This window comes from Phacochoerus africanus, chromosome 8 (assembly GCF_016906955.1).
Source record: "Phacochoerus africanus isolate WHEZ1 chromosome 8, ROS_Pafr_v1, whole genome shotgun sequence".
In the NCBI taxonomy this organism is placed as follows: domain Eukaryota; kingdom Metazoa; phylum Chordata; class Mammalia; order Artiodactyla; family Suidae; genus Phacochoerus; species Phacochoerus africanus.
The window spans coordinates 31,459,612-31,473,807 of record NC_062551.1 but is presented as its reverse complement, the minus strand read 5'-3'; the positions used below and the strand labels follow the sequence as shown (position 1 = coordinate 31,473,807).

At 36.0% G+C, this 14,196-nt stretch overlaps 1 protein-coding gene across 3 annotated transcripts in view; it reads right to left on the bottom strand.

The window, feature by feature from the left end:
• The window catches only part of RPGRIP1L (RPGRIP1 like), a 96,240-nt gene that overhangs the window by 12,961 nt on the left and 69,083 nt on the right, over positions 1–14,196 (bottom strand). For all 3 annotated transcript variants that reach the window (XR_007136258.1, XM_047789789.1, XM_047789790.1), the window contains one exon: positions 4,678–4,861. Coding sequence is in view for 2 of the 3 variants with exons in the window: in XM_047789789.1 (XP_047645745.1) it covers positions 4,678–4,861 (184 nt within the window). In the remaining variant the exon portion in view is untranslated. The remainder of the gene's footprint in view (positions 1–4,677; positions 4,862–14,196) is intronic.

The window sequence follows — 14,196 nt, the reverse complement described above, 5'->3', positions numbered from 1 at the left end:
AAGAGAAGCCACTTCATTCTCCTTTCACTCTTAAAGGGGTACTGTTTGGTTACAACTGGTTCAGGTGCCTTTACAACTCTCTTGACTGAGTACTCTCAAAAATTCTTTTTTGCAAAAAACTCAAACTACTTACTGAAGAGCTTAGTTCTCCAAAAGTGCCACAGCTCTCCTGCTTGCAAAAACAAGGTGGAGATGGGGCATCTTCATCTAGCCTAATGGTTCTTAGTCTTTAATGTGCATCAGAATCCCTGGAGGACTTATTAAAATGCAGATTACCTTTAATTTCTAATTTCTAATTCAGTGGTCCAGGGTGGAGTGTTCTAAATTAGATGGTTAAAAAAAAAAAAATCTACCATTTCAAAACTTCAAAGGCATCCTTTAAAAGCGATTCAGTGATTATAAAATGTATCAGAACTCTCTAAAAGTTAAGCTATTTACCTTTCATTCTCATCAGAAATCACATTTGTTTAGGACTTGTTAGATTTTGATATAAATTTATGGAAAGTATATGTCTTAAAAATGATACAAAAAAGTGAATAACCAAAAAAAAAAAGATGCAAACCAGTAGTCCTAATACTTAAGTTGATTCTTCAATTGTCTACCATGAGACAATTCAAGTTGTCTTGAATTGTCTACACTGTAAATCAACTATATACTTCAATAAAAATTTAAAAAATGAAAAAAGCAAAAACAAAAACAAAACATACCCCTCCCTTCTGCAGGTTGGAAAAATCCTTATTTTCTTTATCAATGTCATTTGGCAGAGGTAAGAAATGCAGGTGGTTTAAGCATATAAAGGTTTGATAACCTTGAATCTCAAATAACTTTTGTGTTAAAGTGTTATCAGCCCCTCGGCCCTTATCTTTGCCAAGTTTTTCTTCCCAGTAGTAACAAATCTAAAGTTCTGCATCCTTTTCATCTTCTGAATTAAGCTTTAATTTTTCCAGAATAGACTGTTCAATGCTCAGAGACTAAAGGCCTAGATCCGTCTAAGTCTCATAAAAACTTTTGATGATTTCATTAATCTTTTTTCTTCCACTGTCATTTCCCTAGAAGGCTTTTTTCAGCCCTAGACAACATTCTTTAGACCTACCATTAATCTTATTTTTTTCCCCAAACTATTTTCTTGCTTTCTCAGCATTCTTCAAACAAATTTTTCAAGCCCAATAAAGTACAAATATTTTGTTCTTGTACCAATGTCTAGCAAGTGAATTCAAGTTAGGTTTTTTTTTTTCGCCAGTGTTAGTAGCCCTAAGAGGATATATATTTTGTGTAGGTAAAACTGGTATTAACATCTCTTAATAAAGAATGAATTAGGTTGTGAATAATCCTGGGGATCACTAATCTAAACCTCACATTTTATGTACCTAATTTAGGCCTGAGTATACAAATCCCTTTTGAATAGATTCAAGTAATAATACAGGGTAAAAAAAAAAAAAATCACTGTGAGGTTCACTTAACCTTTTGACTGGTATGGTGTTCAAACAGGAGATAAAATGTATTAATTGTTCTTTAAATTTTCCATCTCAATTAAGAAGTCTGTTTGGAAATAAAATCAATTTCATTAACATTTAATAAGATTTGGAAGATGTAAGCCTATATTATATTGACCTTTTATATCAAGTAACAAGTGAATTGTAAATCATTACAATAATTAGGTGAAATAGTTACTTATTAACCAAAGATTCAAGGAGATTCCCCTGCAATAAAGGAGATGCAAACATAATAATTAAAAAATAAACATTTTCAACATGTCCTACTTAAATGAGAAATAAACCTTCTACAAGGTTAATATTAATTATTTCTCAAATTTGTTGATGAGGTAGGACTTCATTTTTTCAGATACAGTAGGTATAAAACAGCATTGTTTTGCTTCTAAGCACAAAGTACATTCTTCTCCCCTCTCATCAGATAAATATCCTTAAAATTCTTTTCAATTAATCTTGAAAATTCTATATAGTCAAATCTAAATAGGTAGGAAAAGAAGCTGCAGAAAGGTATATAAGACATCAAGTAAATTTGATTCAAGTGGATTATTGGTTTTCTTGTTGCTATCAAATGACTAACTCATCAGAAACATAAGCAACTCAAAATACCAATTAGGTAGTAGTGTATCTTGCAGTGAAAGGAAAAAATTAAACAACAACAACAACAACAACAAATCAATGGCAACCACCCAACCAATTAACTAACAAAAAGCCCCAAACAGACCTAAGTTACCATGTGAGGATGTACAAAATTCAGCATACTTGAACATTTACCACAGGTTTCATCCAAACAATGATTTGCATTGCTCCTTAAGCAAACAGAAACATCTATTCTGCTGCCTGGCCAAGTTTCTCAATGTACAATCTCTAAGAAACAATTCTGCTGTCAGTCCAACCAGTCTAGTGCTGACCTTTTACAATGAATAATACAAAGCCAGAAGAGATCGTCTTTTTTCTTGGGGATACGTTCATTAAAATTAGTTGACTACACAGTTCTTTCATTACTAATAACATTGTAATTATGGCTTCCTTTTCTGATATTTTGCAGTTAGTTAAAAGATCTCTAGGAAGCTTGGGAAAATATTTATTTTTATTTTTTAAAGAACACATTTTTTTTTTTTCCTTTTTACAGCCGCACCTATGGCAGATGGAAGTTCCTGGGCTAGGAGTTGAACTGGAGCTGCAGCTTCCAGCCTATGCCACAGCCACAGCAACGCCAGACCCAAGCCGCATCTGTGACTTAACGCCACAGTTTGTGGCAGCACCAGAGCCTTAACCCACTGAGCAAGGCCAGGGATTGAACCTGCATCCTCAGAGAGACAGCATCAGGTTCTTAACTTGCTGAGCCACGACAGGAACTCCCAGAAAATATTTTTAGAAATATTTGCTAGATCAAGTCAAAGAAAGGAAGGAGGAATCAGATTCTTGAACTGACCACATGAATTATTTCCCATATGACTTCTCAACTTACTTGTTATAGAATTATAGAAGCTGAGCTGGAAGAGTTCTTAGCACCTTACTCAACAGATAAAACAGGGAACCATGAAATTTAAACACCTTGCTCAAGTTTTTTAAGTAGTCAGAATTGTGGATATGGGACAGACTAGACCAGGTCTCTAGATACTTGTGATGACCATCTCAGGTAATAAATGTATTTCTAAAAATGCCAACTGCAAAACAAAGTAACCATGAGTATTTGTAATCCTATTGGTACAATAGCATGATTATATATGTTAATTAAAATGCAATTTATAAAGCTGATAAGAAAAAAATACTGGTGTTCAACTAGCACGAGATGGCCTGCTTTGCTAAAGATAATCCAACAGTCCCGCTTTATGGTTTGTTTTAATATAGGGCTTTTGGAGATTTAATAAGCAGTTTTAACTTACAGTCATGGCAGCTTGATATGACTTTTTTTTTTTTTTTTTACTCTTCTCTAAGTACACACTGATACATACTATACTTAAAAACATCTTAGAGTTGGTTGATCTAAGAATTTACTGGGTGCCTATTGGGTCTGTACTGGTCCAGCAGGCTTTCATGTCAACTAGCTGATAGATAAAGCCCTAAAAGAGAAAACCCACCTGCTATGAAGGGATGTGTGAACTAAAAAATGAAAAGATATTGTCAAAACATATATCACTCAATTCAAATCCTGAACATCTAGACACTGGGAGAGATATACATAAACATCTATATAATGACACTGAAGAGAAACATAGAAAAAGTTAAGCTATTAATTTGTTTGAATCATATGATAAAAATATTCAGTACTTTTATTTCTCTTGAAATATATTTTTCGATTAAATTCAACTGTAGACCTAGGTAGCATTTTTCTACTGATACTGTGATATAGCAGGAACATGTAAAACCATTGTTTTGTTTTCTTTTAACTTTAGTATCGCAATTGTCCCTCAGAATCAGAGGGGGGTTGGTTCCAGGACCCTCGGAGATATCAAAATCCAAAGATGTTTAAGACCCTTATATAAAATGGCACAGTATTGCATATAACCTGTGCACATCCTCCTGGATACTTTTAAATCATCTTTGGATTACTTATAAAACCCAATACATTGTGAATGTTATGTAAATAAATGTAAAACAATGTAAATACTATGGAAATAGTTGCCCATGCATGGCATATACAACTTTTCCTTCTTGGAATTTTCTGGACTTCCCCCCCCTGTGTTTTCCATCTGTATTTAGTCAAATCCAAAGAAGCAAAACCTGTGGATACAGAGGGCTAGGTGTACACTAAATTTAATTTCTTTTCTTTTTCTTTTTTTTTTTTTTGGTCTTTTAGGGCCACACCCACGGCATATGGAAGTTACCAGGCTAGGGGTCTAATCAGAGCTGTAGCCACCGGCCTACGCCAGAGTCACAGCAATGCAGGATCCGAGCTGCATCTGCAATCTACACCACAGCTCACTACAATGCCGGATCCTTAACCCATTGAGTGAGGCCAGGGTACGAACTTGCAACATCATGGTTCCTAATTTGTTTCTGCTGCACCACGACGGGAACTCCATAAATTTAATTTCTTAATCCTTAAGTGGCAGTTTTGACTTTTATTAATCTATTCTGACAATACTTTCATGATTTTATGTGACTATTAGAGGATTGTACTTTTTTCTTGTTCCTTTGGCTTCCTTCATGAATAAAAGTTACATTACGAATGAACTGTACATACCATTGCTAAAGTTATAGTAGATCCACTGCCCACTCCTGGGTTTTGGAAGTGACACTGGTGTCTCTTCAGCAGGAAGAGTGTAGAATCGACACTCAACAAACAGCCGCTGGATAGTGTCATCTGCAGTTAGTCGAGAATCATTAAGGCTTAGAGCTATGATCTCAATCTGAATTTTTTCTGATGACTGTTCAAGAACAAAACCAAAAAACAATAAAGAAACAAAATGAACAAAGAATTCTTTACTCTTTTTCACTAACAATTTTATTTTATTAAACAATTTTTAAAAATTTTAAATATTTTTTTATGGCCACACCCATGGCTCCCGGGCCAGGTATTGAATCTGGGCTAAGCTGTGACCCATGCAGCAGCTGTGACCCATGCAGACTGCGCTGGGCCAGGGATCTGACCTGCACCTCTTCAGTGACCTGAGCCACTGCAGTCAGATTCTTAACCTACTGTGCCACAGCAGGAACTCCCTCACTAGCAATTTTAAATAAAACATGAAGGCATTGGCCTTCACTGATTTCTTTTTTGGAAGGCACCGCACACTACTGTCTTGTTACACATGATAGATTATTCAAGACAGAGTGAGAGAGAATGAGCTTCTAATGCCCCAGGGTTTGAAGTTAACAGTGTCCTGGCAATAGTCTCCTGATTTACATTTGAGGCTATAAATACCCTGCTAGTAGTCTATCAGGAGTGAAAATTGTGAGATCTTCATTTCCAATTGCTTTCAGAATGACATGTTATCAGTTGGCCTTGTTTCAATCTATGTAATGAAATACATGTTTATCACTGCTTTTATTTACTGCATGGTACCTGAGAAAGTTTTGGTTGTTCAGAGATCAAAGCCTGTTGAATACTTTAGAGCTATGATGCTAATATATGTGGCTATATGAATCCATATTAACTAGGGCTATCGTTCATTCTCCTATATATCCTGCCACAACATATTTCATTCAGTAATAAGTTTTCAAACAAAAGAAACAAAATTTTTATATAATTTAACATATATTTTCTTGCAATTTATTTTTATCTCATCTTTACAGAATAACTAAAAATATATATTTGTGTAATTTTCATTACAATCCTTATTTAATAGATTTTGGTGTCACAGACATGCTAATGATAGTTTCCTTGGGTAGTCATTTAAAACAAATAATAGACTATGACTTAAAAATTAAGAACATATCAAGATAACTCCTTAGTTAAATGTTTGTGCTTACAATTTAAAATTTGTTCTTTATTCCCCCAACTAAATCTCTCTTTATTAAATTCAGAGGCATGCTGCTATAAATTATGACAAAATAATAATTAAAAATCCTGATACTGACTTGCTTATATCACCAATTTTTAGGAATTCATTGTTAAACATAAATCAATGTGTAAATTCACCATAGTGATTACATTTAGATATTTCAAAGTATATAGTATAATTAATCAAACTGAAAAGCATAAGTACCCTATTGTAAAAATATTCCCATAAAGAACAATTTCCATTGCTGTCAAACCCCCTCAATATTTGATGAAGTAATTTTACCCCCTTCTTTCAAAAGACATTTTCTTTTATTATGTATTCTAAGACACTTTAACTAAAAACCCAAATCTGAATATTTCAATAAGGTTATTTTATTATTCAGTAGATTCATGGAAATTTTACTAGGATGACAGAGAAAATTCCACACCATTCTGTCTCCACTAATACAGGTACAAGGCTGCAGCTGGCAATATTACTAGGATTAGCATAGTATGATGAAATATTTAAAGGAAAATTTTTTCTAAAACCTAATAAATCAAATGACTGCCAAATGTCATTAAAGTGATGGTCTTTGACTTGAATATGCTTTTCATATTCAAATTTGAAAAGAAAGAGATGAAAGCCTGGAAAGGTTACTCGGTTTCAACTAATAACCTCAAGCCCTCTCCGTTCACGTGCATAAAAAATGAAGTTGGCTCTATTGTCTAATCTCACTTCAGAAAAGCCCTTCTCTGCTTGCTGAAGACTAATATGTAAAGAAAATATTTTAAATGATATTATTTTTTCTTAAAATGTACCGTGGTTGTCAAAATACCACACACATGCATATTTTATAATTCTGGTTCAAATGCAGCACAATGCATAATTAAGTCTTTTACATAACTTGTAATTTGACAAATTTAGAATTGTTACGACAATAACATAAAACATTCCTGCTTCTGTATAAAACATCTAAAAGAAAATAGCTATAAAAAGGCAAAATAGGTATACTTGGTTATTTCCACATTGCGAAGAGAGGAATTTAAAATTTTTTTATCACAGAAGCCAATGATGAGACAAATGAACTTTTAAATAGCAGGGGAAATCAAATTTATTTAAGTGGTTTTCGAAATTAATAATATATTAACTCTACAATCCCCATATGAAAATCTGCATTATTGTAAGAATGAACTTAGGCTGTCAAATAAGGCTATATCCAAATATATAACTCTAAATAAATGTAGATACTTGGGTTATAGTCAAACAAACAAAATACCAAAACCAAATAAACCCAAAGAAAACCCTATATTAACCAAAAAAAAAAAAAAAAAAAGCTTTAAAATTCTTTTCATGATGTCTGTCTTCTTTCTGGTCCCGTTTTTTTTTTTTTTTTGGTTATCCACACCCTCCCCTAGTCTCATTACCTCTGTATGTCCTTTTTAATTTTCTAACTTAACTGACAGAGTTACTAGTTGTCATTTCTTTGTTCCTTTAATGGTACAACTTAACAATCAAAATAAATCCAAAAAGAGTTAAGTTCTCAACAGGACATATCTAGGGAAGCATATCCTGAATAAAGAATTTCCAAATATTGTAAGTTTTGGCCTAGTGGGGCTAGCCAACTCATTTTTCAACATTGGAACCATTCTGGTTGTTTTCATGTCCCTGTGAATCAAAAGCTCAACTAGATCATATATGAAGTTTTTGAAGATTAGGGAGCCCATCAACTGCATTAATATACAACTCCGATTCAGTGTCAGAAATGACCTCATGATCTCTCCTCTTTCCGCTCCCCTCCCCCAGTCTCATTCATCCTCTGAAATCTGCTACCGCAGGGGATGACACCACAGTCCACCTGGTCACCTACAACCAGGAGACCCTAGAGCCATTCCTATACATCTCCATTTTCACACTCACCATATCCCACAGATCCCTTGTTCCTGTTCATTTCACTTCTTAAATATTTCAACGGTTCACTGAATTACTGAAAGCTTATGATATTTCAATATTGTCAGCTATGGGGGATATAGAGACAAAACAAGATGTGGTTTCTTTCCCACAAAGAAGAGAAACTCCTTTATGTTCTCATATGATCTGAGGAAGGAACTAAGACAATGCTTTCTAATATTAGAAAGGAGTTTTTGTTCTGTTTTGTTTTTTAAAGAAAGTAGTTTTATACAATAAGGAGGAAGAAACCAGAGAGAATTATGAAGCATAACTGGTTGGTAGAACCGTAGGTGGACAGATGGGTGGGACGAGGCTGTAAGCTCAGCGATAAAGGGACTATTGTCATGCCTTTTTTTTTTTTTTTGTCTTTTTGAGACTGCATCTGCAGCATATGGAGGTTCCCAGGCTAGGGGTCCAAGCAAAGCTGTAGCCGCTGGCGTACACCACAGCTCACAGCAATGCAGGATCCTTAACCCATTGAGGGAGGCCAGGGATCCAACCCGCATCCTCATGGATGCTAGTTGCATTGATTAACCGCTGAGCTACGAGGGGAACACCTGTCACTAGAGTGGTACATGGTATACACTCAAGAAATAAGTGGCTCTATTCTCATGGCTATAAGAAAGGTGAAGCACTACTGCCCCCTCTGCCTTGCCTACAGCCTAAACTATTCTTCCTGTGGCAGAATTCTTTTCTTAAAAACAAATCAGGAGTTACTGTTGTGGCTCAGCGGTAATGAACCCAACTAGTATCCATGAAGATACTGGCCTTGCTCAGTGGGTTAAGGATCCAGCATTGCTGTGAGCTGTGGTGTAGGTTGCAGTCGCAGCTTGGATGCCATGTTGCTGTGGCTGTGGTGTAGGCCGGAAGCTACAGCTCTGATTCGAACCCTAGCCTAGGAACTTCCATATGCTGCGGGTGTGGCCCTAAAAAGAAAAACCCCAAACATGTAAGATAGCACCTTTCTCTCTCTCTTTTTTTTTTTTTTTGGACATGCTCATGGCATATGGGAGTTCCTAGGCCAGGGATCAAACCCATGCCACCAAAATGACCTGAGCCACAGCAGTGACATGGATCCTTAACTTGCTAGGCCTCTAGGGAATTCTTTTTTAGTTTAATTTAATTTTATTTTAGCACCTCTCTGCTTGAAAACTTACCCTCTAGCCATTTCCCCGGGCCTGCAGAGTACTGTTTATATTGCTGAGCTTTTACATCCGAAATCTTCTCTATCAGGAAAAATTCTGCACTCTTTCTCTGAGACCATTACTGATTTCCAAGACTGGGGTGATTCTTCCTCTGGGCCCTGACAGCACTTTGCAGTCACACTGTGTCACACAGATTGGCTTCCATATCTGTCTCTCTCTGTAGACTGGAGTTCTTGGAGGCCAGGACCCTACCTTATTCATCCTGTGCTATTTCACATCCTCTCCAGGATGTGGCACATAGGAGGCTGTCAAAAAATACTTAATGATATAGAATCAAGGGATGCTCAGTATCTCCATGTATTCAGAATATCCTTTATACATATGTTGCCAGAAATATGTGAAGCTGCAATTATTAGTGTTTTCTTTTTAAACATATACTTATTGTGGCTACTACATTTTACGAAGTTGGTGATTACTAACTGTCGAAATCTCATCATTCTAGATTTTAATTGAATAGTACTATTTCAAAGACAGGTCAATACTGTAGAATCTGGGTGGTAGGGTACTGTTATTTCAACTTTTCTTTCTGTTTGAAAATTTTCAGAATAAAACAACGAAAAAAAGTTCAGTTAGGAGAGTTGGACAATATACTGATTCGAATGGCAGTGACTGAAGCAAAGCCATTCAGATGGATGCTGAATAATGTTTGTTCAGAATTCCTAGAGCAATATAACCAGTCATATCTCTGTATGAGCACCCTGCATATACCGTAGTTTGACCAGCTGGTATAGGCTTTAGGCTGTTCCTGTTTTGTTTCTTTTCTATGTGTGGGAACATGTCATTAGGCATGATGCTACCTCTCAGTACTTTTTATCTTGTTCACCAGTTGCTCTGTTATCTTTGCTAGTTAGCAAGATGTCAGCATCAGCATATAAAAAGAGAATCTGAAATCTGGTTGTAGCCAACAGCAGTAAGAGAAGTCACTCAAATAAGAACTGTGTGTAACTTCTTTTCAGTTGCTTCTATAGATGGACACTACACTTTATATGACTGAATGATCTAGAAATGTGATGACAGCTTGTATTACTCTCCGAGAAAAAAAAAAGTTAGGAGTTCTCATGATTTTGGCTCAATTCCACTACTGCTTCCTGACTGATGCTATAATTCACATTTTAGGACATACTTCTCTATGGTATTTACTTGGGCTTTTATTGGCATGCTTAAATTTTTTATGTTTTACTTTAGAAGAGCAGGCTGAATTCTTCCTCTGGTTTCAACCATCATAGTAGCCACACTAAGGTTAGACTGTTAGGCTTCTAAAAACTAATTCCATTTGACAGCTCTTAAATACAGTGTTGCTTAACTGAGAATGGCTTCTGATAAAGGTTTGGAACTTGTTTCAGTCAGTTAGATTTAAATCTCACTAGGGTGAGATTGCATGTGAGTTTTATTTCATTCTTAATTCTACAGTGAATAAGTCTTTCTTTAACTTTTTAAACTATGAAATATAGAAAATAATTTGGCATATTCAAGCACTCAACATCTTAAACAGATGTTACGGTTTTGCTGTATCTGATTCAAATCTTTTTGTTGTTATTATGGAAGAAATAAGCTATTTCAGATACAAGGAAAAGCTCTCATCTCCCAATTCCTTTCCTTATTCCTCATTCTCCCAGAGGTAACTACTATCATGAAGTTGGTGTGTGTCATTCCCAAACATGCTTTTATCTTTTCTACTACATATGTATATATCTATGAACAACATATTACTTTGTCTTTAGATTTTATATGAATGGTATCATCCTCTATTGATCATTCTGCTATTTTTTCACTCCATACGATATTTTCGAGATTCATGATTATAATTAAAATCTAATTCATTAATACTAGCTGTATAGCATTCTATTTATATTACACATACACTCTATAGTCTATTTCTCTACTAATGAACAATTAAGTTGTCTAAAATTTTTTGCTATCATAAATAATGTTTCATTGAATATCTTTTTATGTTTTCTCATGCATGTGAGTCGTCCTCTCAGAATTGCTGGGTGATAGGTATGAGAAATTCAACTTCAGGGAGTTCCCGTCGTGGTGCAGTGGTTAACAGATCCGACTAGGAACCATGAGGTTGTGGGTTCGGTTCCTGCCCTTGCTCAGTGGGTTAACGATTCGGCGTTGCCGTGAGCTGTGGTGTAGGTCGCAGACGTGGCTCGGATCCCACGTTGCTGTGGCTCTGGCGGAGGCCAGTGGCTACAGCTCCGATTAGACCCCTAGCCTGGGAACCTCCATATGCTGCGGGAAGCAGCCCTAGAAAAGGCGAAAAGACAAAAAAAAAAAAAAGAAAAGAAATTCAACTTCATAGGATTATAAATGGTTATATAAACTTATATGAATATTACTTTTATTACCATAAAAATGTCTTGTATGTGTACAAATAAATACATATAAATCCTAGGTATAGGAGCCAAGGTATGCAGAATTTGGTATTTTATAACAAAATGGAAATAGAAGGGGATGGTCCACATCTATGCCTTTTAAGAACAAAAGTTTAACTGAAGCGAGCGCTAACACAAGCTCCAAATGTTGGTCCCAAAAGCCAAACTCCCCATTTGCATTGACGGAGCCATATTAAGTAGGGTAGGAATGATAATGATTAATGGTGATTCTTACAACTTCCCTTCTTCAGGCTGAGGGTTGGCAGAGTCATCTCAGAATCAAAAAGGTCCCCTAGACATCACACTAGGCGCCAAAGCTTCCTCTGGCTAGGAATCAGATCTACTCTTCATATAAAGTCTTTGATTTTTTAAAAAATAAGTGTAGAGAAGAATAAGAGTCAAGAGAAACTCAAACTGTCGAGGTAATAATGTTTTTAACAAACAGAACAAATCCAACCCAGTGTTCACTGGTGGCAGGAACCTTTCTTTTCTCATATGTTCTGTTAAAAGGTCCTGTGTTGAACAAATACTATAAATAGGGAAAACTTCAGCGATGGAAATCGAAACAGTGCTAGGGTTAGGAGTGCTCATTTTTGGAACATTGTCTCCCTTACATACCGTGTCCATTGCTACATCTATCATCAGCAAACTATAGAAGCTTGTTACTGCATGTTCTCAAGCACTGGGAATATTTTTTCTTGTACTAATAGACCCGAGGGATATGACACATTTCCATCATTAACTGTGGGTTACTATGGCAATACTTTGAAAGAAGGAGAGAATTTTTTTAAAAAACGACCCTTAATTTTCAGGTATTCTGATATGTTGCTCTGCTTTCACTATCACTGACAACTGATGTTATAATACAGAGGTCCTCAATTTTGGCTGCAGGCTAGTATCACTGGAGGAGCTTTAAACAAAATTCTGATTTAACTGAGCCTGAGTCCTGGCATTTAAAAATGTTCCCTAGATATAAGATTAACATTCAGAAGTCAGCTGCATTTCTGTTTACCAGCAATGAAATATTAGAAAAGGAATACAAAAATACAATACCTTTTAAAATTGCACCTCACAAAATCAAATACCTCGGAATATACCTGACCAAGGAGGTAAAGGACCTATATGCTGAGAACTATAAAACTTTAATCAAAGAAATCAAAGAAGATGTAAAGAAATGGAAAGATATTCCATGTTCCTGGATTGGGAAAATCAATATTGTAAAAATGGCCATACTACCCAAAGCAATCTACAGATTCAATGCAATCCCTATCAAATTACCCATGACATTTTTCACAGAACTAGAACAAACAATCCAAACATTTATATGGAACCACAAAAGACCCAGAATCGCCAAAGCAATCCTGAGAAACAAAAACCAAGCAGGAGGCATCACTCTCCCAGACTTCAAGAAATACTACAAAGCCACAGTCATCAAAACAGTGTGGTACTGGTATCAAAATAGACAGACCGACCAATGGAACAGAATAGAGAATCCGGAAATAAACCCTGACACCTATGGTCAATTAATCTTTGACAAGGGAGGCAAGAACATAAAATGGGAAAAAGAAAGTCTATTCATCAAGCATTGCTGGGAAACCTGGACAGCTGCATGCAAAGCAATGAAACTAGAACACACCCTCACACCATGCACAAAAATAAACTCAAAATGGCTGAAAGACTTAAATATACGACAGGACACCATCAAACTCCTAGAAGAAAACATAGGCAAAACACTCTCTGACATCAACATCATGAATATTTTCTCAGGTCAGTCTCCCAAAACAATAGAAATTAGAGCAAAAATAAACCCATGGGACCTCATCAAACTGAAAAGCTTTTGCACAGCAAAGGAAACCAAAAAGAAAACAAAAAGACAACTTACAGAATGGGAGAAAACAGTTTCAAATGATGCAACCGACAAGGGCTTAATCTCTAGAATATATAAATAACTTATACAACCCAACAGCAAAAAAAAACAATCAATCAATGGAAAAATGGGCAAAAGACCTGAATAGACATTTCTCCAAAGAAGATATACAGATGGCCAACAAACACATGAAAAAATGCTCAACATCGCTGGTTATAAGAGAAATGCATATCAAAACTACCATGAGATATCACCTCACACCAGTCAGAATGGCCATCATTAATAAATCCACAAATAACAAGTGCTGGAGGGGGTGTGGAGAAAAGGGAACCCTCCTGCACTATTGGTGGGAATGTAAACTGGTACAGCCACTATGGAGAACAGTTTGGAGATACCTTAGAAATCTATACATAGAACTTCCATACGACCCCGCAATCCCACTCTTGGGCATCTATCCAGACAAAACTCTACTTAAAAGAGACACGTGCACCTGCATGTTCATTGCAGCACTATTCACAATAGCCAAGACATGGAAACAACCTAAATGTCCATCGACAGATGATTGGATTCGGAAGATGTGGTATATATACACAATGGAATACTACTCAGCCATAAAAAAGAATGACATAATGCCATTTGCAGCAACATGGATGGAACTAGAGAATTTCATACTGAGTGAAATGAGCCAGAAAGACAAAGACAAATACCATATGATATCACTTATAACTGGAATCTAATATCCAGCACAAATGAACATCTCCTCAGAAAAGAAAATCATGGACTTGGAGAAGAGACTTGTGGCTGCCTGATGGGAGGGGGAGGGGGAGGGAGTGGGAGGGATCGGGAGCTTGGGCTTCTCAGACACAACTTAGAATAGATTTACAA